We start from the raw sequence: 27,669 nt of genomic DNA on the forward strand, positions 1-27,669 counted from the left end.
TATATTTCACAGGAATTTGCTGTTGTAGCTATGAAGTAGAGATGGACTCAGAGCTAGACCCTGAAACTTAACAAAACTAGTTTGGACCCAGCTCTGAATTGTGAAGTTTCCATCTTCAAGCTCAGGATGAACGGATGCTTCCTGCAGATATTCCTGCAGTCATGTTCTTGTGTCTGTTTCTGTGCTTTGTATAGGTACCCTCACAGCTCTGGAGAAGAGTGGGTGCATGGGAATCGCTTTGCTCTGAAAGCTGTTGTGGCATTGCTTAGCCGGAGAATTGTTGTCCGAGGAAACCTCACCAGAGAGAGGATGTCCCACCTAAGGGAGTGTGCCAAAGCAGGTGTGTCGGGAGGTGAGAAGATTCTTTGGATAGAGACATGTTCGGAGGAAAACAAATAAATAAAGGCAGTATTGTTACTTTGACATCACATTATGGTATATCATTTTGTTAGAAATCCTTCTTAACAGAATAACTTTGAAGCCCACTCAGCTCCAGGAAAGTGAATTTATCTTTCCGGACATTGTTTGACATGAAAGTATGACGTCTCAGGGGTTGAGCTGAATTTCCTTGTTATCTTGCAGATGTGTTAGCCTCATGTTGTTGTTGTAAGCCATCTTCGGAAAACCCCGCCCCCCACCTTTGAAAAGAGGATATCTTTTGAAAATAATGTTTCCATGTACATATTATGTTAAACTTTTAATTGTGTTTACCAGTTAGTGACTTAAAGAAAATCTCCCAATCCTTTTTGTACTCTTGAGTGTAGAAGACTGGGATGTTGCTAAGTGCATTTGGAAAACCTGGTCAAATAACGATAATTGGTTTGATTTCCTCACACTTACAGTGGTTTTATGCTTGTATAACTCCAATGACTTCCAGGAAGGGGTTCCTGATTCACCCAGGGGTTCCCGTGTAAAAGAGAGCAGAACCATACCCAGTGACTGTAATTTGGATTGAGAATTAGGACTGCTGACTGCCTATGCTTTCCTTTAAAACTAAAATTCTGTCTGCTTTAAACTTTTCACACAAGACTTCATTTGGTATGCAACAGCCAATTGCTGGTACAGCCCCATGAATTTACTCTGGCACCCAGGACTATTGTCACTGATATGCACTAGGAGTGGGAGTGGTATTATTTGTGTTAGAGTGAAGCTGTGGTTGTCAGAGGAATAACAAGAAGATGATTTGGGTGGGTGTCAGATTGTCTGGAGCGGCTCATGACTGTTAGTGCCTACCTCAAGGCAGACTGTCAGAAAACAGGGCAGACACCCCAATCTGGTGGTGTGTTCTATAATTCAATTTCACCAAACCAGTAACAAATGTGAACTCCTGGATCACTTATACCATTCTCATCATAAAGTCACAGACAGTCCCCTTAGACTCTCCAGTCTATCTTGCCACCCAGACAAACTGGACTTTGTGATAAAAGGTCATTTAAACCAAAAATCACATCATGTTTAGGTTGCTCCCAGTCCAAAGAGACCAGTCACTTATCCCAGATCAATTGGTACTCTAGATCTGACACCAAAGACAACACTGGTAGCCAATACTGTAGTACACTAAGTAAAGGTTTATTAGTTAAGAAAAGGAAATGAGAGTTATTCAGAAGTTAAGGCAGGTAAAATATATGCACAGGTGAGTCACAGTTTCTAATTCCAAATGGTGGCAGGGATGTAATAAACTGCAAGTTTCCCAAAAGGCTTTTCATGGTTCCCAGATAGAATCATAGAATATCAGGGTTGGAAGGGACCCCAGAAGGTCATCTAGTCCAACCCCCTGCTCAAAGCAGGACCAATTCCCAGTTAAATCATCCCAGCCAGGGCTTTGTCAAGCCTGACCTTAAAAACCTCTAAGGAAGGAGATTCTACCACCTCCCTAGGTAACGCATTCCAGTGTTTCACCACCCTCTTAGTGAAAAAGTTTTTCCTAATATCCAATCTAAACCTCCCCCACTGCAACTTGAGACCATTACTCCTCGTTCTGTCATCTGCTACCATTGAGAACAGTCTAGAGCCATCCTCTTTGGAACCCCCTTTCAGGTAGTTGAAAGCAGCTATCAAATCCCCTCTCATTCTTCTCTTCTGCAGGCTAAACAATCCCAGCTCCCTCAGCCTCTCCTCATAACTCATGTGTTCCAGTCCCCTAATCATTTTTGTTGCCCTTCGCTGGACTCTCTCCAATTTATCCACATCCTTCTTGAAGTGTGGGGCCCAAAACTGGACACAGTACTCCAGATGAGGCCTCACCAATGTCGAATAGAGGGGAACGATCACGTCCCTCGATCTGCTCGCTATGCCCCTACTTATACATCCCAAAATGCCATTGGCCTTCTTGGCAACAAGGGCACACTGCTGACTCATATCCAGCTTCTCGTCCACTGTCACCCCTAGGTCCTTTTCTGCAGAACTGCTGCCTAGCCATTCGGTCCCTAGTCTGTAGCTGTGCATTGGGTTCTTCCGTCCTAAGTGCAGGACCCTGCACTTATCCTTATTGAACCTCATCAGATTCCTTTTGGCCCAATCCTCCAATTTGTCTAGGTCCTTCTGTATCCTATCCCTCCCCTCCAGCGTATCTACCACTCCTCCCAGTTTAGTATCATCCGCAATAGTCTCTAGTCGATAGTCTCTGGGGATCTCTGCTTTGCATCTGGTACACTTCCCTGTAAGAGTCCAAACAGTCCAGAGATGTAGGATCTTTCCTGGAATCCATACTTATAGCTTCTTCTCACAGAAAACAAGCTATGAGAAGCCATGTGGGCTTTTCCTCTGACGAAGGAGAGAGGAATGCATTTTGAGTCTTTGACCTCCGATCATCACACACAATGCCCACTTGCTTCTAAATGAGCTCTTTTCTGTTAAAGTTCTTTGTTTGAATTGCACAAGGCTTCTTTCTCATTTGATGGGTTACTTAGTTACAGGGGTGAATGCAATGTACATGTTTGCGGGATACAGATAAGTGAAAACAATGCACGTAACATCCCACTCGTTTTCATGAAGTTTAAGCACCAAATACACTCTTCTACATTTACTAGCCACTTTGATCTATACTACTACGCAGGTGAATTGCCCTGCGGCTCTGGCATGAGCTGGCACCTTGGTTGCCAGCGTCACCGTGGGATTTTGTTGTTACATTTCTGTCTTAAAAATAAAATAAAATAAATAAAATAGTGCTGTTAAAAGTGACCGGACAGTGTCGGAGATTGAAATTCTCTCTCTAACCTCAGAACAGGCACAGCCTGGGGAGTGGTAGTACAAATCTCCATATGCTACCCACCTGTGTGCCTCATGTCTGACGTGGAAGAGCCATCTCTAGGAGCACGGGGATTGTTCATACTCAATGCCCATTTCAATCCTCTCTAACCTCTGCCAACAAGAGAGAGGTGTGATCTGAGTGCCAGTCACGGAGCCCTGCTTCCATCTTTGACCCTGAGCAAGTTGCTACTTAACCTCTGTGTCTCATTTTCCCCACTTGCCAGGTGGGGGTAATAGTCCTTACTTACACCTCCGAGAGGTACTGTGAAGAGCTGATGTTCATAAAGAATTTTGAAGTGTTCTCATTGCAGTTTAATTCAAATACATCCATGCCCAATTGCCTTTTCACGAATCTGACCCAAAGTAAATCAATGTCAAAGTCATCTTTCCCAGGCACAGATCTATTTAGAACTGAACAGAAGGAGCTTACCGAAGCATAAAATGACTTCAGCTTCCTGTGGGTTTCAATATACGTCCCTCTAAAAAGGATCAGCTCTTATGCATGGAAAGGCATGGCTTAGGACTTTGCATGGAACATAGAGTCACTGTGGAGCTGTGCCGTTGACAGACTCTCTCTGCTGTATTTCAGATGCCTCGGTATGTCTGTACAAGAAGAGCGAGAGGATGCTAGGATCCCGGGACATGGGGGCCGTTGTTATTGTGCAAGCTTTCCAGGGTGAGGACAGTCGCATCCGTTTGGAAGGCGTTCAATTCCAGCATGTGGGCCAAGCATTCCAGCACCACCTGAGCGCACTGACCGTTGCCGGGGATGCCCTTATGACTGGTGAGAGACTGTTTAGGGCCCTTGTCTAGCACTTGGGAGACCTTGGTTCAATTACCCGCTCTGCCACCAACTTCCTCTCTGAACTCAGCCAAGTCACTTAGCCTCTCTGTGCTTCAGCTCCTCATCTGTGAAATGGGTACAATAGCACTGTCCAAGCTCTCAGGGGTATAGTCACGGTAGAGACGCTAAAGACTGTGAAGTGCCTTGGGATCTATTGATAAAAAATGCTATATAATAAATAGGTGCTATTGGTTATTATTATAGATCGGAGATAGGCCCAAGAAATACCATGAATCAAGACTCAACTGATTGAACTTGGGGCATGAAAGTGATTATAAAATGGTAGAGTTCATGATTCGAAGGAATGGGAGGAGGGAGAACAGCACAATAAAGACAATGGATTTCAAGAAGGCAGACTTTAGAAAACTCAGGGAGTTGGTAGGTAAGATCACATGGGAAGCAAGTCTAAAAACAATAGAAGACAGCTGACAGTTTTTCAAAGAGACATTGTTAAGGGCACAAGAGCAAACTTTCCCACTGCATAGGAAAGATAGGAAGTATGGCAAGAGACCACCCTGGCTTAACCAGGAGATCTTCAGTGATCTAAAACTCAAAAAAGAGCCCTATAAAAAGGGGAAACTAGGTCAAATTACAAAGGATGAATATAAACAAATAACACGAGAATGTAGGGACAAAATTAGAAAGGTCAAGGCACAAAACAAGATCAAACTAGCTAGAGACATAAAAGGTAACAAGAAAACATTATACAAACACATTAGAAGCAAGAGGAAGAACAAGGACAGGGTAGGTCTGTTACTCAGTGAGTAGGGGCGGGGTTGGGGGGAATAATAACAGAAAATGTGGAAATGGCAGAGTTGCTTAATGACTTCTTTGTTTTGGTTTTCACCAAGAAGGTTGGTGGTGATGGGACATCTAACATATTGAATGACAGTGAAAATGAGGTAGGATCAGAAGAGGCTAAAAAAGGGAAAGAACAAGATTACTTGGACAAATTAGATGTCTTAAAGTCACCAAGGCCTGATGAAATGCATCCTAGAATACTCAAGGAGTTGGCTGAGTAGATATCTGAGCCATTAGCGATTTTCTTTGAGAAGTCATGGAAGATGGGAGAGATTCCAGAAGACTGGAAAAGGGCAAATATAGTGCCCATCTATAAAAAGGGAAATAAGGACAACCCAGGGAATTACAGACCAGTCAGCTTAACTTCTGAACCTGGAAAGATAATGGAGCAAATAATTAAGCAATCAATTTGCAAACATCTAGAAGATAATAAGATGATAAGTAACAGTCAGTATGGATTTGTCAAAAACAAATTCTGTCAAACCAACCTGATAGCTTTCTATGACAGGGTAACAAGCCTTGTGGACAGGGAGGAAGCAGGAGACATGGTATATCTTGATTTTAGTAAAGCTTTTGATACTGTCCCGCATGACCTTCTCATAAATAAACTAGGGAAATGCAACCTGGATGGAGCTACTATAAGGTGAATGCAAAACTGGTTGGAAAACCATTCCCAGAGAGTTATGAGTGGTTCAGAGTCATGCTGGAAGGGCATAATCAGTGGAGTCCTGCAGGGAGCAGTTCTGGGTCCAGTTCTGTTCAATATCTTCATCAGTGATTTAGATAATGGCATACACAGTACAATTATAAAGTTTGTGGATGATACCACGCTGGGAGGAATTGCAAGTGCTTTGGGGGATAGGATTAAAGTTCAAAATGATCTGAACAAACTTGAGAAATAGTCTGAAGTAAATAGGATGAAATTCAGTAAGGACAAATGCAAAGTACTCCATTCAGGAAGGAACAATCAGTTACACACATGCAAAATGGGAAATGACTGCCTAGGAAGGAGTACTGCGGAAAAGGATCTGGGGGTCATAGTGGACCACAAGCTAAATATGAGTCAACAGTGTAACACTGTTGCAAAAAAAGCGAACGTCATTCTGGGATGTATTAGCAGGAGTGGTGTAAGCAAGACAGGAGAAGTAATTCTTCCACTCTACTCTGCGCTGATTAGGCCTCCACTGGAGTATTGTGTCCAGTTCTGGGTGCCACATTTCTGGAAGGATGTGGACAAATTGGAGAGAGTCCAGGGAAGAGCAACAAAAATGATTAAAGGTCTAGAAAACATGATCTATGAGGGAAGATTGAAAAAATTGGGTTTGTTTAGTCTGGAAAAGAGAAGACTGAGAGGGGACATAAGTTTTCAAGTATGTAAAAGGTTGTTACAAGGAGGAGGAAGAAAAATGTTTTTTCTTAACCTCTGAGAGTAGGAGAAGCAGCAATGGGCTTAAATTGCAGCAAGGGAGATGTAGGTTGGACAATAGGAAAAACTTCCTAACTGTCAGGGTGGTTAAGCACTGGCATAAATTGCCTAGGGAGGTTGTGGAATCTCCATGATTGGATATTTTTTAGAGCAGGTTAGACAAACCCTCGTCAGGAATGGTCTAGATAATATAGTCCTGACATGAGTGCAGGGGACTGGACTAGATGACCTCTCGAGGTCCCTTCCAGTTCTATAATTCTATGATTCTGTTTTCTTCAAAATCCACATTCCAAACCAAACCAAATTTTGTATTTAGGGGCCTCTTTCTGTGCTCCATGAAATGTGTTTTGGACTAGAGGTGATTCGATTAAATAGGAAATCCACATTGTTTTATCCATTCCTAGAACTCAACCCCTAATGAATCTTGTTGAAGGTTTTAAGATATTTAGTTGTTTTTCCCCTCTGCCTAGCAGCCTGCCTCAAATTATATTTCATTTTTGTTGCTTCTCTGTGTAATCATGGGCTGGCCAGCACTGGAAACAGAAGTAAAATACTAAGAATGAGCCTATTTCATTAAAAGAAAAGGAGTACTTGTGGCACCATAGAGACTAACCAATTTATTTGAGCATAAGCTTTCGTGAGTTACAGCTGCATCCAATGAAGTGAGCTGTAGCTCTCAAAAGCTTATGCTCAAATAGAGACTAACCAATTTATTTGAGCATAAGCTTTTGTGAGCTACAGCTCACTTCATTGGATGCAGCTGTAACTCACGAAAGCTTATGCTCAAATAAATTGGTTAGTCTCTAAGGTGCCACAAGTACTCCCTTTCTTTTTGTGAATACAGACTAACACGGCTGTTACTCTGAAACCTATTTCATTAGTTTCAGTCCAGCAATTGGAAAGCAGGAAGAGCTGGAAAGCTCATGGGTAAAGTTGGTTCTCATGATATTCCTAGCCAAACTTTGTAGAATCATAGAATTCATAGAACATAGAATATTAGGATTGGAAGAGATCTCAGGAGGTCATCTAGTCCAATCCCCTGCTCAAAGCAGGACCAACTCACATTAAATCATCCCAACCAGGGTTTTGTCAAGCCGGGCCTTAAAAACCTCTAAGGATGGAGATTCCACCACCTCCCTAGGTAACCCATTTCAGTGCTTCACCACCCTTCTAGTGAAATAGTGTTTCCTAATATCCAACCTAGACCTCCCCCACTGTAGTCTCATGGGGGAGGTTTAATTAACTTGGAATATCAGTCTTTTAGGGTTTGTCCATCACTACTGCAGACTGCGAGTAAAGTCTGGTGATGGTTGTAGGGACCCTCCAACTCCTGTTCATGCCAATGGGAGTCTTTCCATTGGTGTCAAAGGGAGCTAGATCAAGTCCGGGATATGAACATCAGCTGAGAAAGCTTTGCCTTTGTCCTGGCATGTAGCCCACACTGGCCTGTCCTTAGTCATGTCTGCTAATTTGCACATGGCTTACTGGGTTACATATAAAAGATCTCTTACAGTGTAATGACATTTTTATTCTTGCTTTGCAAATCACTGGATGGCATATGTTCAGCTTCTTGTGTGATTGTGCTAAACTGGCCACATTTCAAAGTTTGTCGTATAGAAAAAAACCTCACTTGCATGACATTGTTGTGATGCAAATTCACTTAATATAGTGACGACATAGAAAATGTGATAGCTTTGTCTAAGCACGATGCCACATTACTTTGCAATGTTATGATGCTGATTTAAAACCTCGTTATGTTGTGATTCAATGTCACAATGTTGCAAACATTCTACCCGTTGGAAATCATTTGAGGGCTGAGGGGGTAAAATTCATCATATAAGCAATACTTGCAGGTTAGTAAAAATTGCAAAATTTGGGTGAACAGCTTAAATTGTGATCTGTCTCATCGGAGCATCACAGCAAATTGGATGAACCAAGCAGCATCAGAGTTGATGAATAACATCTTGTACAAAAACCTCACCTTTAACGGAGGCAACTTGGAGTTATGTTCCTGCTTTCCTCTGACACTACCCTTTTCTTTCCAGATTCTTACATTCGCGGTTGCTCAGTGTGGGATTCCTTTGGTCGGGGACTCAGTCTGTCGAGGATCTCAGAGTTAAGAGTGGACAATAATGTTTTCTATAACATTTTAGGTCATGGGATTCTACTGGGTAAGTGAAGCAGAGGATTTTCAATCAACCTATACGTGGCTCTTTATGCCAAGGGTACAGTTAATCGAAACTTCCTTGGGCGGAAGAAGGTTCGATTCATGTTCTCTGGCACTAGTCTTGTGGAATCCTGTATATCACTCTCCAACTTCCTCATGCAGATGCTGAGGACCTGTTTTCTTGTAACCATATATGCCTTGGGTCCATTTCTTATGACCAGCATGGAGCTTGTTCAGTCCTATTGGTACTTCTCTCCTGCACCACCTCTTTTCTTTACAATCTAACAGTAGATAGAGATTTTTTTTAAAAAAAAAAATCTGATTCACCTGTCATGGAAAGAACTCTATGACGTAATATTTATAGCCCTGATTCACCTAAGCACATACTTCCCATTAGTGTTGATCAGGTGACATTGAAAACAATAGGATGATAGCACATGTTTAAAGTCAAGCACAGGCTTAAGTACTTGACTGATTTGAGACAATAAAAATATTGAAAATCAAAATCTCTCTCCTATCTACCATTAAAGCAAGCTGGAGATTGGTCTGCAGCCTGTTCCACAGGCATTCCATACTGCCTGAGTAGGTCATGATATCACTTTAGTTTTGGCTGCCGCCAGTCATGGATGAGAAACAGCAATTTAAATTTAAACAAACAAACAAAAGCCTTAGGCCCCAACCCTGCAATCCAGTGCACACATGCAGGCCTTTCGCTTGACTAGAGTCCCACTGAAAGCACTTTGACTATAAACAGGTGCAGAGCTCAACCTGTCCAGGTCTTAATTTGGAAATCCGTTCCTCCCATCATTCATGCTGAGACATAATTCTGACTTTCCAATCTCTGGGCTGAACTAAATGTGTCCTCAGAAATTTCGGGCTGAATACTTTGTATCCTCAAGACGTCTTTAATGGCTTCAATGTCAGTAGCTCCAGAGGGTCTGAAAGATGAATTTATATATCATTTTGTTACCTGTAAAGGCATATTTATTATAGCTGCCTGTTTTCTGCTCTAGAATTGAAATCTCTCAATGATTTCATTTAAACCCCTATTTGCTAGGATTTTGCAGGACAGTCATAAAAAGTTGCTCTGGGCTTAAACTTTAATTGGCAAACAAGATCCCGGCCTGGAAGCCAAGACTTTTTATGCCTCCTTTCAAACCTGTATGACTGTCAAAGCACTAGTGTACAATCCTACTTTTGCTCTCATAATGGCTGTGATTGAAATAAATACAATCTGAAAAGGAAATATTTCTCAGCAGGATCTAGTTCCAAGGTAAATGCCATAGAGGTTGCATGATGTGTGAAAAAATAAAGCCCCAAACTCTAAGCATATATATATTTTTTGGAGATCAGCTTGAATTTAGGGTGGTTAATATGGGGGAGGGTATCTGTGTCCAGGGAAGAATTGGAGGGAACGTTGGCATATGTTATCCCTAGCAAGAACCATATGTCTTGAAAAGGAAGGGTGAGGTTGACTTGCATGTTCCTTGGATAGGGCTTGCCATTTTCCAGATAGATGATGGCTGGCATTTCCTTAGGATAGAGGTTAGGGTGCTTTTCTTTCCTTTCCTTTCTGTGCCAATTCACGATGCATGCCGTTTTGGGGACCCAATTACTGCAGGCAGGGGGCATGTGTGCTGCTGTGAGTGGTGGCTCCGTTGTTGTCTTCTGCCCATTGTCTAGTTCATCACTCAAAAAACAAAACAAAGAAACAACCCAAAACCAAAAAAAAAAACAACCAAAAAACCAACACCGACCAAAATAAAACAACAACAAGTGAAAACCCAAGGCACTTTGGTACATGATTGCATGATGTGTTTTTAATCTTTCTGTTTACATGGTTAAGGCATTGGGTGGGAACTCAGGAGATTTGGGGTTTAACTCCTGGCTCTGTCACAGGGTGAATTTAGGCAACTCACCTCCATCTCTCTGTGCCTCCATTCCCCATCTGTACAATGTGTATCATAATATCTCTTCTTCCTAACCATTGTCTGTCTTCTCTGTTTAGATTCTAAACTCTTCGGGGCACAGACTGTCTTACTCTGTGTTTGTACAGTGCCTAGCACAAGAGGCTCTGATCTTGGTTCTGGCCTCTTGGCACAACCATAGTACAAATTAATAACAACAGTTCCCTCTCCATCCTGTGGAAATTATCTGATCTTTCAATTATGCACCCCAGTAATAATTTTCACCCCTGATATTTAGACCCCTGCCATGTTAAATTGACCCTGCCCCACTCTCAGCTTTCTCTCTGTGGCGTAACATAGATTCCAGCGTGCTTTGCAAACAGTACAAGTACAGCACTGCAGAAAGGCAGCCACCTCTATGGTGAAGAGCTGCAGCCAATCAGCGCACAGTGCCTTGCACAACACTATAGGTGGGGAATAACACCGAGAGAATAATATGTGATCTGCATGGGTGTTGACTGTTGGACTGTATTTGATGAATTTGTGCCTCTGATTATATTTTAGGAGGGTGGTTGGAAGAGGGGAATGAAGTCAGTCACAACACAGTGATTGGCCTTTCTGGAACAGATGGACTTTCCAACATAGAAACATTATCACCAGCAGGGATCTACATCAGGGCTCCGGCTAACCAGGTAGAGGTAAGGGTAAAAAAACAACACTGTATCCAAGAACAAAAGATTGGTCTGAAATATGCTTCTCAGGGTGACCCAAACACGGGTTGTTCACTTACTGAGTGAGTTTTAATAAGGATGGTTACTGAAACAGGATAGTAATACAAGTGCACAATGATATATTCCCTAATAATAGTCTCTGTCTCTATACATAAACACACACTCACACCCACCCACATAATCTCTCTCTTTCTCTCACATACATACGGTGTAAAATGTTTGCAACAAAACTCCAGTCCCTATGTAACTTCCAAGCTTTTTATGTTTCGTTACAAAGTCCAAAGTCATCTTGGGTTCATCAGAAGGCGCACAAAATTTTGCCAAAAAACCTAGGCCGAGATCTGATCAATTCTGGACCAGTTTTATTGTTTCCATCAAACTTTAAAAAATTCAGTTTTTCCTGATCTGGATGGCAAACCAAATACAATTCCACAGTTTCAAGTGAATTCCACCTGAATTTCTACCCGAAACTCAAGAAAAAACTCAAGGACTGCCAATCCATAGAAACTGAAACCAACGAGGAACTACATATGAGGACATGATTTCCTCTTCACTCTCTGCTCCTCAAAGAGTTGCACCTAACTTTGAAGGTGAGAAACAGACCAACAGGTTTCCTCTGTTACTCTCTTGACAAGTTTGCCTGAGAATAAAGAGAGAACTACGATTTAATTCCCTGCAGGGCATATACCCAACTTTACAGGCCACTTTAGAGAATATAGTGGAGGCATCTATTATGTTTTTTAAAAATGTAGGCAGAGTAGCATGACTTCAGGGCCTCTAAACACAGAGAGATCTACACAGTTGTACATTGGCATAGCCTAGAGCTGTCTGACTCAGTACCAATGGTTCAGCTGTTAAAGGGCTTGCTACATTTACCTGTCAATGTACTTGTGAAGCTAACTCAGTCAGTTTTCAACACATTTGTTTAGCTCATGTGCTATAATAGAAATTCAGAGATCTATTCACAAGTTGAGGCCATGGACATGTAACCAGCCACTGGGGTAAAAACTACTGGGGCCTGTCCTCTGCAAGCCAGTGTGGGTGGCATAGCAGATGCTCATTGCAATCTCCATTGTGAGCTGCCATCTAAGGGGATGGGCATATAAGGCATTGCAACAGGAGGATACTGAAGTCTAAAAGAAAACGAGGAATATACCTCCCTTTATCTACATTATTAGTAGGGGTATTTATTATTGTACAGCACCCAGAAGTACTTGACAAAAAAAAAAAAAAGGAAAGACATGGTCACTGTAGAAAAGACCACAATATATTTGTAGGCTTTTGGGGTTAGGGACAGTCTCCTATTATGTGCCTGTATGGTGCCTAATCTCACTTGGGGCCTTCAAACTCTACCCTAATATAAAAAGTAGAAGTGCTGAACTGCAGGGAGGGAAGGAAGGATTTTAGCCACAGCACTAGGCTCTTGAAGTTAATCAGTTTAGGCATCTGCACTTCATGAGGGTTCATAAGAATGACCATCCTGGGTCAGACCAGTGGTCTGTCTAGCCCAGCATCTAGTCTTCCAACAGTGACCAGTAGCAGATGCTTCAGAGGGAATACACAGAATAGGGCAATTATTGAGTGATCCATCCCTTGATATTCCAATTCCAGCTTCGGTCAGTTAGAGATTTAGGGACACCCAGAGGATGGGGTTGCATCTCTGACCATTTTGGCTAATAGCCACTGATGGATCTCTCCTCCATGAATTTATCTAAATTTTTTTTTGAACACTGTTATAACCTTGGTCTTCACAACAACCCCTGACAACAAGTTCCGTGGGTGGACTGTGCGTTGTGTGAAGAAGTACTTTGTTATGATTGTTTTAAACCTGCTGTCTATTAATTTCATTAGGTGACTCTTGGTTCTTGTGTTATGAGAAGGAGTAAATAACACGTCCTTATTCACTTTCTCCACCCCAGGCATGATTTTATAGGCCTCTGTCATCTCCATTTTTAGTCATCGCTTTCCTGAGCTGAACGGTCCTAGTCTTTTTAACCTCTCCTACTATGGAAGCTGTTCATGCCCCTAATCATTGTTGTTGCCCTTCTCGGTACCTTTTCCAATTCTAATACATATTTTTTGAGATGGGGTGACCAGAACTGCGTGCAGTATCCAAGGTGTGGATGTACCCTGGATTTAGAGCATGACATTTCTGATATTTTCTGTTTTATTATCTATCCCTTTCCTAGTGTTTCCTAACAGTTTGTTAGCTTTTTGACTGCCCCTGCACATTGAGCAGATGTTTTCAGAGAACTAGCCACAATGACTCCAAGATCTTTTTATTGAGCGGTGACAGTTAATTTAGACCCCATCATTTTGTATGTAGAGTTGAGATTATTTTTTCCAGTGTACAGTACTTTGTACTTACCTACACTGAATTTCATCTGCCATTTTATTGCCACATCACCCAGATTAGTAAGATCCCGTTGTAACTTCTCACAGTCCTCTTTGGACTTAATTATCTTGAGTAATTTAATATCATCTGTAAAAATGCCCCCTCTCCATTTACCCTTTTTTTCAGATCGCTTATGAATATATTGAAGAGTACAGGTCTCAATGCAGATCCTTGCCGGACCCTGCTATTAACCTTTTCCATTGTGAAAACGGAACATTTGTTCCTATCTTTGTTTCCTATCTTTTAATCAGTTATTGATCCATGAGAGTACCTTGCCTTTTATCCCATGTTTGCTTACATTGCTTAAGAGCTTTTTGGTGTGGGACCTTGTCAAAAGTTTTCTGAAAGTTTAAGTACACAGTGTCAACTGGATCACCCTTGTCCACATGCTTGGTGGCCTCCTCAAAGAATTCTCATAGATTGGTGAGGCATGATTTTTCTTTACAAAAGCCAACTCTTCCCCAATATATGTTGTTCATCTATGTGTCTGATAATTTTGTTCTTTACAACAGTTTCAACCAATTTGCCTGTTTCTGAAGTTAGGCTTACCAGTCTGCAATTGCCAGGATTGCCTCTGGAGTCTTTTTAAAAATCAGCATTACACTAGCTACCCTCCAATCATCTGGTACAGAGGCTGATTTAAGTGGTAGTTTATATACCACAGTTAGTAGTTGTGGAGTTTCATATATGAGTTCCTGTATAACTTTTGGGTGGATATAATCTGGTCCTGGTGACTAATTACCGTTTAATTCATCAGTTTGTTCGAAAACCTCCTATATGGACGCCTCAGTATGAGACAATTCCTCCAATATGTATCTAAAAAGAATGGCCCAGGTGTGGGAAACTCCCTCTCATCCTCTGCAGTGAAGACCGATGCAAATAATTAATTTAGCTTCTCTGCATTGGCCTTGTCTTCTTTTAGCATTTTGGTCATCCAGTGGACCTACTGATGGTTTGGCAGGCTTCCTGCTTCTGATGTACTTAATTTTTTGTTGTTGTTGCTGTTAGTTTTTGTGTCTTTTGCTATTTGCTCTTCAAATTATTTTTGGCCTGCCTAATTTTACTTTTACACTTCATAGAATCATAGAAGATTAGGGTTGGAAGAGACCAGGAGGTCGTCTAGTCTAACCCCCTGCTCAAAGCAGGACCAACCCCAGCTAAATCATCCCAGCCAGGACTTTGTCAAGCCGGGCCTTAAAAACCTCTAAGGATGGAGATTCTACCACTTCCCTAGGTAACCCATTCCAGTGCTTCATCATGCTTCTAGTGAAATCGTTTTTCCTAATATCCAACCTAGACCTCCTCCACTGCAACTTGAGACCTTTGTTCCTTGTTCTGTCATCTGCCACCACTGAGAACAGTCTAGAGCCATCTTCTTTGAAACCCCCCTTCAGATAGTTGAAGGCTGCTATCAAATCCCCCCTCACTCTTCTTTTCTGCAGACTAAATAAGACCGGTTCCCTCATCCTCTCCTCATAAGTCACTAGACTTGCATTATGTAGTGATCACTGGCTCCATGTCTAGTTGGCAGCCGATATCAAGCGGAGTGCCCCAAGGGTCGGTTCTATGGCCGGTTTTGTTCAATATCTTCATTAATGATCTGGAGGATGGCGCGGACTGCACCCTCAGCAAGTTTGCAGATGACACTAAACTGGGAGGAGTGGTAGATACGCTGGAGGGTACGGATAGTATACAGAGGGCCCTAGAGAAATTAGAGGATTGGGCCCAAAGAAATCTGACAAGGTTCAACAAGGACAAGTACAGAGTCCTGCACTTAGGACGGAAGAATCCCAGGCACCGCTACAGACTGGGACCGAATGGCTAGGCAGCAGTTCTGCAGAAAAGGACCTAGGGGTTGCAGTGGACGAGAAGCTGGATATGAGTCAGTGTGCCCTTGTTGCAAAGAAGGCTAATGGCATTTTGGGCTGTATAAGTAGGGGCATTGCCAGAATATCGAGGGACGTGATCATTCCTCTCTCTTTGACATTGGTGAGGCCTCATCTGGAGTACTGTGTCCAGTTTTGGGCCCCACACTACAAGAAGGATGTGGAAAAATTGGAAAGCGTCTAGTGGAGGGCAACAAAAATGATTAGGGGACTGGAACACATGATTTATGAGGAGAGGCTGAGGGAACTGGGATTGTTTAGTCTGCAGAAGAGAAGAATGAGGGGTGATTTGATAGCTGTTTTCAACTACCTGAAAGGGGGTTCCAAAGAGGATGGATCTAGACTGTTCTCAGTGGTAGCAGATGACAGAACGAGGAGTAATGGTCTCAAGTTGCAGTGGGGGAGGTTTAGGTTGGATATTGGGAAAAACTTTTTCACTAGGAGGGTGGTGAAGCACTGGAATGGGTTATCTAGGGAGGTGGTGGAATCTCCTTCCTTAGAGGTTTTTAAGGTCAGGCTTGACAAAACCCTGGCTGGGATGATTTAGTTGGGGATTGGTCCTGCTTTGAGCAGGGGGGTTGGACTAGATGACCTCCTGAGGTCCCCTTCCAGCCCTAATATTCTATGATTCTATGAAACTGCTGTTGCCTCCTGAAGGACTTAGAAAATCAACATTATGTCTACAAACAATTCTGCTTCTACAGAACATGCATTTTCTGTTTTTTATCATCCCCCGTTTATTATTCCTGAACATCTGGAACCAGATTCTAATCTCAGTTACTCCAGATTTGCCACAACCAGTGTAGTCCCATCGTTTCAGTTATCCCAGTGAAACTGAGAAAAGAGTCTGGGCCAGGTCCCATTACAGCAGTTCAGCAGTTCCTGCAGCTCCTTCCTCATTTGAAGTCCTAATCCTGTTGTTCGTAACATCACAATCGTTTTCAGTCACTTTGTGTGAATCAGGGTACATACAGAATCAGCCATTAAAGAATTCCTCATTTACCCCAAAGTAATTCCATTAGCTTCAGTATACCTACTTCTATTTTGCATCCAGATGAGGAGAATTGGGCCTGTACTTCTCTGTGGTTTTAGTGCATTGACAACCCTGGAGAATGAAGACCTCTCTTTATCCTCGGAACAGGTACCTCTCCAGCGCGCATCAGCTCCAACATGGAGGGAGTTCCTTTAACACAAGAAGGCAACTTATTCTCTATGCTTATTCAGTCCTTAGCCTCTTGCCTTAGCACAGGGATACAAATTAGTGCTTAGAGGTATCTTTTTGTGGCTGTGGTCTCCTGAACACCAGAAAATGGATGGACATCAACAATTGCACCTAGCTCACCAAACAGCTGTCTAGTAGTAACTTGAGTACTTGTGGCACCTTGGAGACTAACAAATTTATTTGAGTGTAAGCTTTCGTGAGCTACAACTCACTTCATCGGACGCATTCAGTGGAATTCACTGTTGCTGATGAAAGGTTCCTTAGCTCCTTACCAATATCATCTGAACTAGCCAACTCCCAAACTATTGGCCACTGGGGAGACTATTGGGGAGACTATTGGCCATTGGTCACCCTCTGCCTTTAAGAATTGCCCACCATTGCTTCCCTACCATGGCACTTTCTGAGACCTACTGCAATGTGAATGCTTGCTGCATAGACCCATTAGGACAACTTGCTGCATTCTCATGGGCTTTGGCATTGGGGAATAGTGCTCGAAACGCCTTCAGTGTTGTATTTTATTGGTGGGGAGAAGAGGAAGCAGAGCTTTAAAGGACCATCACTGTTCATCCTAAGGTATTCATGGAAATAGTTACATTATCAGTTAAAAGGCACTTAAAACATTGACTGGATTTTATTCCAGTGACTTCAGATGCACACCTTCAGGGATCTGGCATACACTGGCAATTAATTTCTCTCTGGAATTTTGATTGCATGGATGTCCGTAATACACTGACTTCACAAAAAATTGATTTCCACACAAAATTCCCTGCCTGCTTAAAACCGCTGCCTTCAAGCCACTGGCTGCCTGAATAAATGTGCAGTTTTTCCTTATGAATCTTCTGTGGAATGCACAATTGCAAGTAAAAGATCCTAGAATACTGTGACTTGACTGCAGAAGCATTTTTTTAAGGGAAAGGGATCTGTATTGGGTAGCATGTTCTAAATTGTTGCAGCTCTGCAAGATGGGAGATAAGGCAATGCTTTGGACATTGATATCCTTTTGTTTTTTGAAAGATGTCAAAGATCACGACTGCAGGGAACTAACAGGGTCAGGAGACTGGCAATGGAATATGGAGCCTTTCACCTCTGGGTCACTGGTGTGGCTTTGATTAGGGTCATTACTCATTACCATTTTAAGGCTGACCGGTGACCTTTGCGAAGTGAGTTGGAGGTCCTAGTGGAAAAGTGTCCACATAAAAACACCATGACGATTGACACCATCTAATGACAACTGATTTTGGCCACTGCCAACACAGAGCAGATCTGAATTATGATTAGGATAAACTCCTGTCTCCTTTGAAATCAATTGCAAAACTCCCATTGGCTTCAATGGGACAGGATTTCACTGCTGGCGTTGAAAAGTTCCTTATCCCATTGCTTATATCCCTGCATAATCCACTCCCTACTCACTTATTTAATAAACTCATAACTTTAAGGCCAGAAGAGACCATTATGACTTCTAGTTTGACCTCCTGCATAGCACAGACCAGAGAACCTCAGCCAACAATTTCTACATCAAGCCTGGATCTTCTGTTTTGAGCTGTAGCATATCTTTTCGAAAGATACCCAGTCTTGATTTAAAGACTTTGAGTGCTGGAGAATCCACCGTGTCCTTAGTCACTTCTTCCAGTAGTTAATAACCTCACTGATTAAAAAAAAAACCCCGTCCTTTGTCTCTAGTTTGAACGTGTTTAGCTTCAGCTTCCAACCATTGACAAATCATTTGTCCGTTAACCCTTAATTCTGCATGTTCTGCTCAATATCTCAACTCTAGTGTTGCATTAACTCTAGTGTTTGTTTGTTTTTGCATGGAAAAATATACATGTTGAGAAAGACAGAAATTGGTAGACCAAGATTTAATCAGCCCACTTATGTATAAAATAATGTTCAGTGAACAAGAAATTTTAGCCAACCTGGAATTTTGTGGAATTTACAGATCAGAATGGAACTTGAGGTGCTATATGATATGCCTGCTTGTCTGCCAGATACTATTGCATGGCTTGAGGGTGGAGAGTGGCCCTGGGTGAGAAAGAAAGCAGGAGTGAGGATGCTGTAGTATGTACTTGGCAGAATTTGCACTGATTTCAATAATAATAAATTAATAATAATAAATAAATAGTTAGCTCTTCTAAAGCACTTAGGAGAACTATGTAAGTTAAAGGCATAGGACTAGAGGGCTTGGCCCAAAGTGATTTTAAAAACAAAGCTTTTAATTGCCAGGAATCTTTTCTAACTGTAGTGCATGCTTGTCTGCAGGCTAATACAGTGTGTGCCGCTGGTTATGGCTATTTCTTTCATCTCTCGCCTGAGGGACCATCACAAACTCCTCTTCTTGCCTTCAGTAAGAACACAGCCCATTCCTGCACAAGGTATTTGGGGATTCCCTTTGCTAAAGATTTTTTTTTTCAATAGTATGAATTGCTTAAGTATTTTCCCCCCATTAATTGAAATAGATAATTAGGCTCTGTCCCTTTAAATATAGCTTCAGAGCTTTGTGTTCATTTAAAATCTTCTCTGATCTATAAAAGGATTTTTCCACAGCAGAAAGAAGTCATCTGATAACGATTCAGTTTGGTTTATTTCTCATGGATTATCTGTAAATAGTTTCCATTTCAAGTTTCAATTAGACACATCCCTTTTCATTTCCTGTCCTAAACTATTGTGTAGTCTTCATGTGTATTGTTAACAGCTGATGCATTTCACCCCAGAGGTGCTGCATTTCAGTACCAGATGAAGTGATCCCTGTAGATTTAAGGCTTCGAATTAGCAAAGCACTTAATCACCTGCCTAACTTCAAGCCTGTGAGTAATCCCATCCTTATTCAGCAAAACACTTAAGCAGGTGCTTATATGCTTAACTTTAAGGACATGCTTAAATACAAGCATGTGACTAAGTGCTTTACTGAATAGAAATGGGATTATTCACATGCTTAAAACTTCAGGAAGTTTGAACCATGATCTAGATAGAAACCCTCCAACTGGTCAAACCAAAATTGTTGCGTGCAGAAACACCCAAACTTTGGCACTGTTGGAATCAAAACTCACCCTTACGTTGTTGAATTCCAAATTGTAAGGGACTTTCTATCTGGATCCAATTAGTTCAGAGGCAGCAAAGTTGGCCAGAGTTTGATGGATGGTGAGAGTACATAGCTGTCTTGTCTCAGCCTGAGCATTAGCCCTCTTGTGGCAAATTCTGGAGGCACTTGCAAGAGAAATGTCATGAGTTTGAGAGAACTACTTCTGGACAAGGATTGTTAGATGTGTGTATATATATATATATATATATATATATATAATATTTGAGTACAAAACCTCTTTATTTCTGAATAAATGTGCCGATGCAGAGAGCTAGTGCAGGCTTGGGCACTAAGATACCATGATAAGTGTAATAGAAAAACCTACACATAAATAAATATACAGAAAGAAAGTTGGGCATTCTCTTCCTTCATTTTTCTTCTTACACAGGTATGGTCTCCTGGTGTATCCAGAATACCAGCCAAAACGTGTAGATGGCCTGGGCCCAGTTCTGTTCCAGAGCTTCACAGCCTGGAGAAATCAAGGCGGGGTTCAGGTATAATTGGTTTTAATTGTATTTTGGTAGTTCAGGACACTTCAATGTAATCCTCAAAGGTGCAGCTCCTCTGTACCCACTTTGGTCAGTTGGTACTGCAGAAGGGACCACTGTGATCATCCAGTTCAATGGTTTTCAACCTTTTTTCATTTGTGGACCCCTAAAAAATTTTGAGTGGAGGTAGGGACCCTTTGGAAATCTTAGGCATAGTCTGCAGACCCCTAGGGGTCTGTGGACCACAGGTTGAAAACCACTGATCTAGTCTGACTTCCAGCATAATACAGGCCAGATTTAACCCAGTAATTCCTGCATCAGTCCCAATGTCTTGTGGTGGAACTAGATCAGACCTTTTAGGACATTCATGCTAATTTTAAAGATTCTAAATGATGGAAAATCCACCACCATGCCTTGGTTAATTCTTTCAATGGTTAATTATCCTCATTGTGAAAAATGTGCATTTATGTCTAGTCTGAATTTGTCTAGCTTCAGTTGCCAGCCATTGAATCTAGGTATGCCTTTGGCTGCTAGACTAAAGAGCCTTATAGTATCTAATACCTTCTTCCCATATAGGTACTTATAGGCTGTGATCAAGTCATCTCTTAACTTTCTCTTTCATAACCTAAAGGGATTGAGCTCCTAAAGTCTCTGTAAGGCATGTTTCTAGTCTCAAATCCTTTCTGTGGCTCTTCTCTGTATACTGCTGAATTTTTCAACATCCTAAAATGGAATTTGCTGGTTCTGGAAATGTTTACTTGTATGAAACAACATAAAGTTGACCAGTGTTTTCCAATTTTGGTGACCTTTTATCCGTCATGCTGACTCAGATAGCCAGGCTGCCAAACCACCCAATTTATTATTCTTTGTACCTTATTGCCCCACCGCATCATAATAATGAGGTTTATTTTGTGTTCCTTGAATGTGCTACCCACTGGGAGCTATCTTCCCATAATCATGTGGTTGTAAAAAGTACCTTGATTACCTTCAAGGAATGCCTCTTTATGATACATCTTTTCCCCCCTTGTCTTCTTTAGCTATTGCTCTCTTCAATAATTACAAAAATAGTCTTTACTGCATCTTCAACCCTGGATATTGCTGACTATTTAGTCTCATTTTTCCAGTGCAGTTTTTGTATCAACGTGGAAATAACCTGTTATTTTTTTGAATCCTTGTAAACAGGAATAAAGAATTAAGGGTGAGCTTTTCAAAGATAAATTAGATGCTCAACTTCTGTTTGTGCCTTTGACAATCTCCCTCTTCTGCTACACAGTGGTGAAAGGATAATAATGATCCACAGAACTTTTCTGTATTTATTATTATTATTATTTTTAAATAGATTTTTAGCAGCCGCAACCTGGAACTCCGAAATTTCCAGATCTATGCTTGCAAAGATTTTGGAATTGACATCGTGGAAAGCCTTGGAAACACCACTATTGCTAACAGCTTATTACTTGGACACCTTGGTCAAAAGGTAAGAACTCCAATAGCTGTTTTCATTCTGCTTCTTCAGCCCAGTCTATTTTAAAACGGTCCTTCTTACAGACTAGTATCAGACCCAACAGAAGGAAATACAAAAGCCAGCTTCTCCAGAAGATTTAGTTGTTTTCTCAGTGCCAACTTCACTTAATCTCTGAGCTTTGAGAAACCTCCATAACTCAAATAATAAGGGCCTACGTTTCTTCCATTCCACCTGAAAAACAACACTCCAGCAGCGCAATGCCCCTAATACCATGCAAGGGCACCATTTTGGTACTGAATGAGAGGGAAGTGTGCCAGCAACATTACCCTTCCAAGTCAGTGGTTTCATAATATTAGCTGCCTCTATTTTAGGATGGTAGTAGAGGGAAGTACAATAAGGTTATAAAACTAGTTATAATGTCACTTTTCACATACCAGGTTCTACAGGTTTTACTGTATATCCAAGTACAAGCTCTATCCAAACACAAAAACTAAAACTGAGCCAGAGACAGAATTTCCATTCTGTGGGAAATTCCAATTTTTTTTTTTTAAGTCCAATTTGGAGTCAAAAGCTGAAATTTCCCACAGAAAAAAAATTCAGAAATGTTGATTTGAGACCATCGAAACATTTCATTTGACATTTGTTTAAATTCTTAAACTTAGGTTGTATACACATAATATTAAATATTGTATCAAAATTAATATTTTAATAGAGTATAACAGACTAAACGGAAGGAATTGAAATGACACTTTTGAAATGAAACATTTAACGGTATAAAAAATGACAGATTTTGACCCTGCTGAAGTGAAATATTTTGATTTTTTTTGATTAGTCAAAAATTGACGCATTCCTGTGAAACATTTAGATTTAAACTAAATTCAGTTGTTGATGGAAAACTGTTCTGTTGATAATATTTTGACCAGCTCTAACCATCTTTAGTTTTAACCTTTTACAAAAATGCCCAGCCAGCATATAACCGGGTGTCACTGAAAAATTTAGTCTAGTGGCCTGAGCACAAGTTTGGGACTCGGGTACACAATTCCAGTCCTGACACTGATACCCCTTGTAATCTTTTGGGCAATATTTTTTAACCTTTCTGTCCTGATTCCTCACTCTGTAAATCAGTGTTTCACACTGGGGCTCTGAGAATTAAGTCATATTTGAAGATGAAAAATATGATCATGTGCTAACTGTTATTATTTATGACAGTAAATTGTATCTTCCCTCACTATGTGCTTGTGCAACATCTCGTACAATAAGATCCCTGCCTGACTGAGTCTTCTGTGTGGTACTGGAATGCAAACAGTTTAATTAATAATAGAATCTTATCAACAGCTGTCCACAGCTTTCTTTTTCATATTTTTCTGCTCTGGTTTCTAGCTCAGCTTACTGAATTGCTTGGGGTACATTGCCAATCTGATTGGCTGATGGATATATTTTTTAAAAGGCTAATTTATAAGCCCGGGGAAGACAGCATTTTAATGTAGTGGATTGATCCATAAGGAGTACAGAGCTCAAATAAAGCTACGGCCCCAAACAACTAATCTTCTAGCTGTACAGTGAATTGCTCTCAGACTGGAAGGGATGGCTCTCTGTGTTGTTACAGGATCCAGAGAACTCCAGGGCTTTACATGTTAAGAGAAGTAGAGGCGCTCAGCTGTGTGTTGTTCCTCACTGGCCCCCAAGGGTGTGATTATCTTTGATTATCTCATGATAAGAGTCGCCTTGTCATCATTTACATCTTAATTTATGTAATTCTCCCTTTAATAATGATGTCTCTTTAACATCAATTAAAACTTTGTGACATGAATTTAACAGGAACATTGGCTATTCTGCTCTGCCAGCTGTTTTGTTTTTTAAAGGGGTGCCTTGCAAGCAGATTATTATTTTTGGAAATATTAGGAAAATTGAAATTGAGTCCTCAGTCTTTTAGTGCTGTAGTATCTGGGCCTGACGGAAGTCAACAAAAAGGCTCCCGTTAACTTCAGTGGGCTTTGGATCAGAGCCTTTGCATTTTTCAGTCAGTGAACCAGATGCATATGCATTGCATGTAAAAGAAACCGTTAACTTCTGGCAAAGACAGATTGTCCAAGGCAGGTGATGCATGTTTGGGGAGGAAGAAAGAGTGAAACAGTCTTCTAAAAATATTTGAAGGGTGAAAACATTAAGAAAGGAAACAGCTTGTACAATGTGAAGCAAAGGGATATAATTGGGGGTGATGGGATGGACATAAATAAAGCAAAAAGTAGGTAGGAAAAAAACATTCGAAGATTTAAATCTGTCTGGTCTGTGGAACCCCATGTTGAGGCTAGCTCAGTACTGACTTGGAACCAAGTTCTTCACCTAGAGAATCTCCAAATTCCCTCCTTGGGGAGGGCTCAAGGGAAATGGCAGAGCCCCTGTCTCTTAAAGGGACAATGCCATCTTTAATGGCTAATTAAAAGAATCCTGTTGCTATAGAGTACCTTTAAATTGCATTTTTGATTCATGTGTTTAAAGTTCCTTGATACAATGTTTGTGTAGGGCTTTGGTTGTGCTTTCCTGCTGATGAGGGTCCTTCCAGGATAGTGGGTGGGCCCCAAACCAACATCAGCAGATGGGGTCATGCCAGTTCCTCTTCCACTCTCCCCACCATCTCTGTGCCTACGATTGCTCCCAGCAGCAGCACATGGACTGGGAGATGGGACCAGCTACCCCCATGTCTCTGTGTGCTATGTCCTGGAAGAGCTACTGTCATTTTGTTTCTGTCCATTTTCTCTTTCTGGTCATGTTTTTTGCCTCTTTGCCTAAGTTTTTTGGTTTTGTTTTTTTCACCCTTATCTTTTCTTCTTTCTCCATATTTATTTGCTTTCTGATTTTCCATCCTTTGTGTGCTTCCAAGTTTTGTTGTGAATATATTGGACAGCCTGGACCAGGTCCTCAGATGGTGTAAATTGGTCCCAGCTTTGTGGACTTCAAAGGAGCTACATCAATTTGCAGCAGCTGAGGATCTGGACCCTGGGCTTATTTCACTCGGGAGACGCAAATGCTGATGTGTTCGGCTGTGCTCTTTACTTTCATCTTGCAGGACAGTAGCTGTATGTCAGCAGGGCTGAAAACTCCCCAAAGGCATGAACTGTTGGTTTCCAGTACATCTTTCATGAACTTCGATATTAGCACTTGCACTGCAATCAGCACCTGTTCTGGCTGTTACCAAGGCCAGGGTAAGTTACATTTACACTGATGCTCTGACATAGCAGAGTCTGAAAAATCCTGGAGTTCTGTAAAGATTGGTGTTGCCCTTGTGATTTTGTTTCTTTCACCGAGAGGCATCGCTAGAGTTTGCTGCCTGTATCCCAGAGGAAGGATGATCCACTGACTAGGGCACTGCCTTGGGACTCACGAGATCTGGGTTCAATTCATTGCATTTCCACAGACTTCCTGTATGACTTTGGACAAGTTACCTAGTCTCTTTGTACCTCAGTTTCCCCTCTATGAAATAGGGTAATAGCACTTCCCTGTCTCGGAGTGGTGTTGTGAGGATAAACCCATTAAAAATTTTGAGGTGCTCAGATGCTGTGGGAAGGAGGGTCATAGAAAAACTTAATGTAGCTGTCCTGCAAATCAACACCTGTCTTATGCGGCTCTGGTAATCTGGGCCAGCTGTGGGCCATAATTTTAGGAGGGAGCATTATAACTCCATCCCTTGGACACATACGTGTTCATTAGGGTGCTTTTGAAAGTAGTCCTCAGTGTTCTGATATCACTGGTGGGCTGACGCATGGGTATCTCCTTACAGCCTTTTTGCTGCCTTGCCAGCCCCTTACTGCAGTGCGCTCACCCCTGTCTGGGGCTCTGGGTGCAGATGCTGCTCATGGATTCTCTACCTGGAAGAGCTGGGCTATTAAACTGACAGACATGAATGCTGCATAGATTTCAGATGAAGGTGGTTTTTTTTCCCAACCATGATTTAATTTTCCTATTTCTCTGAGTTTGGGACAATTATTCAGAAGCCCCATTGGGATGTAAGGATAGCGATTAACACATTAATTTGTTAATATTCCTTTTTCGGGGGGGGGTAATACTTCAACATAGTGGCATATTCTTTAATCACTGCAACCCATCCTCATAGAATTCCAACAAGGTTGTACCTCAGGCCACCCTAAATCTTAGGTGAATTTGCCTGAGATAATGTATGTAAACGAAGAATTATACTGAGTTTTCAGGAGCTACCCAAAGGCTCTTTGAAGAACGTTCCAACTGCAATTAACTGTTAAATATGTGTGTATGTGTAATTATAAACTATATAAAACCATACACTTTCGTATAAAAATGGTGAAAAATAATTCAGCAATGGAGATCAAATGGCACCAGGAGGGCAAAATCTGCCCCCAAAGCAACTTCAGCTGTGCAAAAGGAAGGTCCTATATTAACAAACAGTGACTAGTGAACAAAAGTGCTATGTTTTGTTTGCTTTGGGTCCTGGGCCAGGGGGGTGTGTGTGTGTATGTAGTTATGAGCCTATTTGATTATGTTAGTTTGGGGCCAACCTACTGTTACTGCTGCATCTGAATCCAGTGCTCGAATCAAAAGGCCTGTTAGAGGTAAGGATACTGGACTAGGTGGATCTTGGGTCTATGCAGTAAGGCCATTCCTATGACCATGCTTCCCATCTGGTTATGATTCTTCTGTTTAAAATATTTCATTATCCAGTCAGTAGGTAGAACCAATAACATGTGAGGTATGTGACCAGCCACACCGCAGACCCAGGGTGTGGAGGCCTGCAGGCTCCCCTTTCTGTCCCAAGCAGCCATTTCTCTGACAGGAAACTCAGTTGAGGTTAACCCCTTGTTCACCGGGTGGGGATGGTGCGGGGGGGAAGGGGGAGTAGGTAGTGCCCCTGCACCCCCAGTCAGACAAAGGTGTGATGTTGCATTTCTGAATGGTTGCTTGTTTCCCCAGGTGGATTTACAGTGAGAGCTGAACGGTTGGCATTCCTGAATTCACCCAACCAGGCGTCATTCCCATTTCCCCATTCGGCCATCCTCGAAGATCTGGATGGCTCCCTCACAGGACAGGAAGGAAGTCACCTCCTTGCTTCTATGGACACACTTTCAGCTTCCTGCGTGGCCAGTGCTAACTTCAGTCATGCTGCCAGGGGGAGTGTTTGTGGAAGGGATGTTATTTTTCACCGTATGTCTATTGGTTTGTAAGTAGCAATTACATCTTTGCAAGCTCAGGTCTGGCCTGGGCTTTTATGTTCCATATTGGGAAGAGGTATCAGGTCTGGGCACAGTTCTGGAACTAAGGAAGACTCAGATTAATCCCAGCTCTTCCACGGCCTCTCTCTCTGGTCCTAGGCAAATCACTTACCCTTATTATTTTGGTTTCTATAGCTGTAAAAGCTGAGCTTGTCCAAGGGCAAGGTTGGACATTAAAAACCTGATTCTCATTTATTCTGCAGTCCCTTCCCATAACTCTGGCAGTGCAGAGGGGCCTTAAAGTGGATGTAGTTGTAACTTCCACCACTTGTACAGTCCTCCACACTGTCAGAGTGGTGTAAACGGGTCTTAGTGTAAATGAGAATCAGGCCTCTGTGCATCTCAAGATGGGCCCTGAAACTGAGGTAGCCAAAACTAGTGGACACTTTTGGCCTAAATGATTTGCCCAAGGTCATAGAGTTTATGGCAGAAATGGGAATTGAACCCAGATTTCTGGCCTCCACCAGATATTTTTAGACAATAAAGACAATCACAAGTAATGGAGGATTAAAGAAAAAAGTTTGAATTACATTAGATTCAAACCAAGGAGAATGTTCTTACAATTTTTTCCCTGAAGAGCTCCCCAAGTGTGGATTGTTCTGAAGGTAATGGCTGATTATACCTATCCCTGGCAAACTCACTTCAGTTCCATCTAATTCATTTTCCATGTTGATTTAATGAACTTTCAGATTCATATAATACTATTAATATTGGAGCCAGCATTTCATGGTCACACAGGCTGAGCTACCATTGGATCAGCAGCCTGCTGTTTCTA

The 27,669-nt window shown here is 41.7% G+C and overlaps 1 protein-coding gene across 27 annotated transcripts in view; it reads left to right on the forward strand.

Annotated features, from left to right (window-relative positions):
- The window catches only part of PKHD1 (PKHD1 ciliary IPT domain containing fibrocystin/polyductin), a 467,199-nt gene that overhangs the window by 197,886 nt on the left and 241,644 nt on the right, over positions 1–27,669 (forward strand). For 26 of the 27 annotated variants that reach the window (XR_012157892.1, XR_012157891.1, XR_012157890.1 and 23 more), the window contains 9 exons: positions 195–352; positions 3,839–4,033; positions 8,366–8,491; positions 10,959–11,092; positions 18,885–18,997; positions 20,093–20,198; positions 21,532–21,666; positions 24,722–24,857; positions 26,596–26,842. Coding sequence is in view for 20 of the 27 variants with exons in the window: in XM_073335719.1 (XP_073191820.1) it covers positions 195–352; positions 3,839–4,033; positions 8,366–8,491; positions 10,959–11,092; positions 18,885–18,997; positions 20,093–20,198; positions 21,532–21,666; positions 24,722–24,857; positions 26,596–26,842 (1,350 nt within the window). In the remaining 7 variants the exon portion in view is untranslated. The remainder of the gene's footprint in view (positions 1–194; positions 353–3,838; positions 4,034–8,365; positions 8,492–10,958; positions 11,093–18,884; positions 18,998–20,092; positions 20,199–21,531; positions 21,667–24,721; positions 24,858–26,595; positions 26,843–27,669) is intronic. The other variant, XM_073335709.1, reaches the window with a different exon arrangement.

Source organism: Lepidochelys kempii, chromosome 3, assembly GCF_965140265.1.
Source record: "Lepidochelys kempii isolate rLepKem1 chromosome 3, rLepKem1.hap2, whole genome shotgun sequence".
In the NCBI taxonomy this organism is placed as follows: Eukaryota; Metazoa; Chordata; order Testudines; family Cheloniidae; genus Lepidochelys; species Lepidochelys kempii.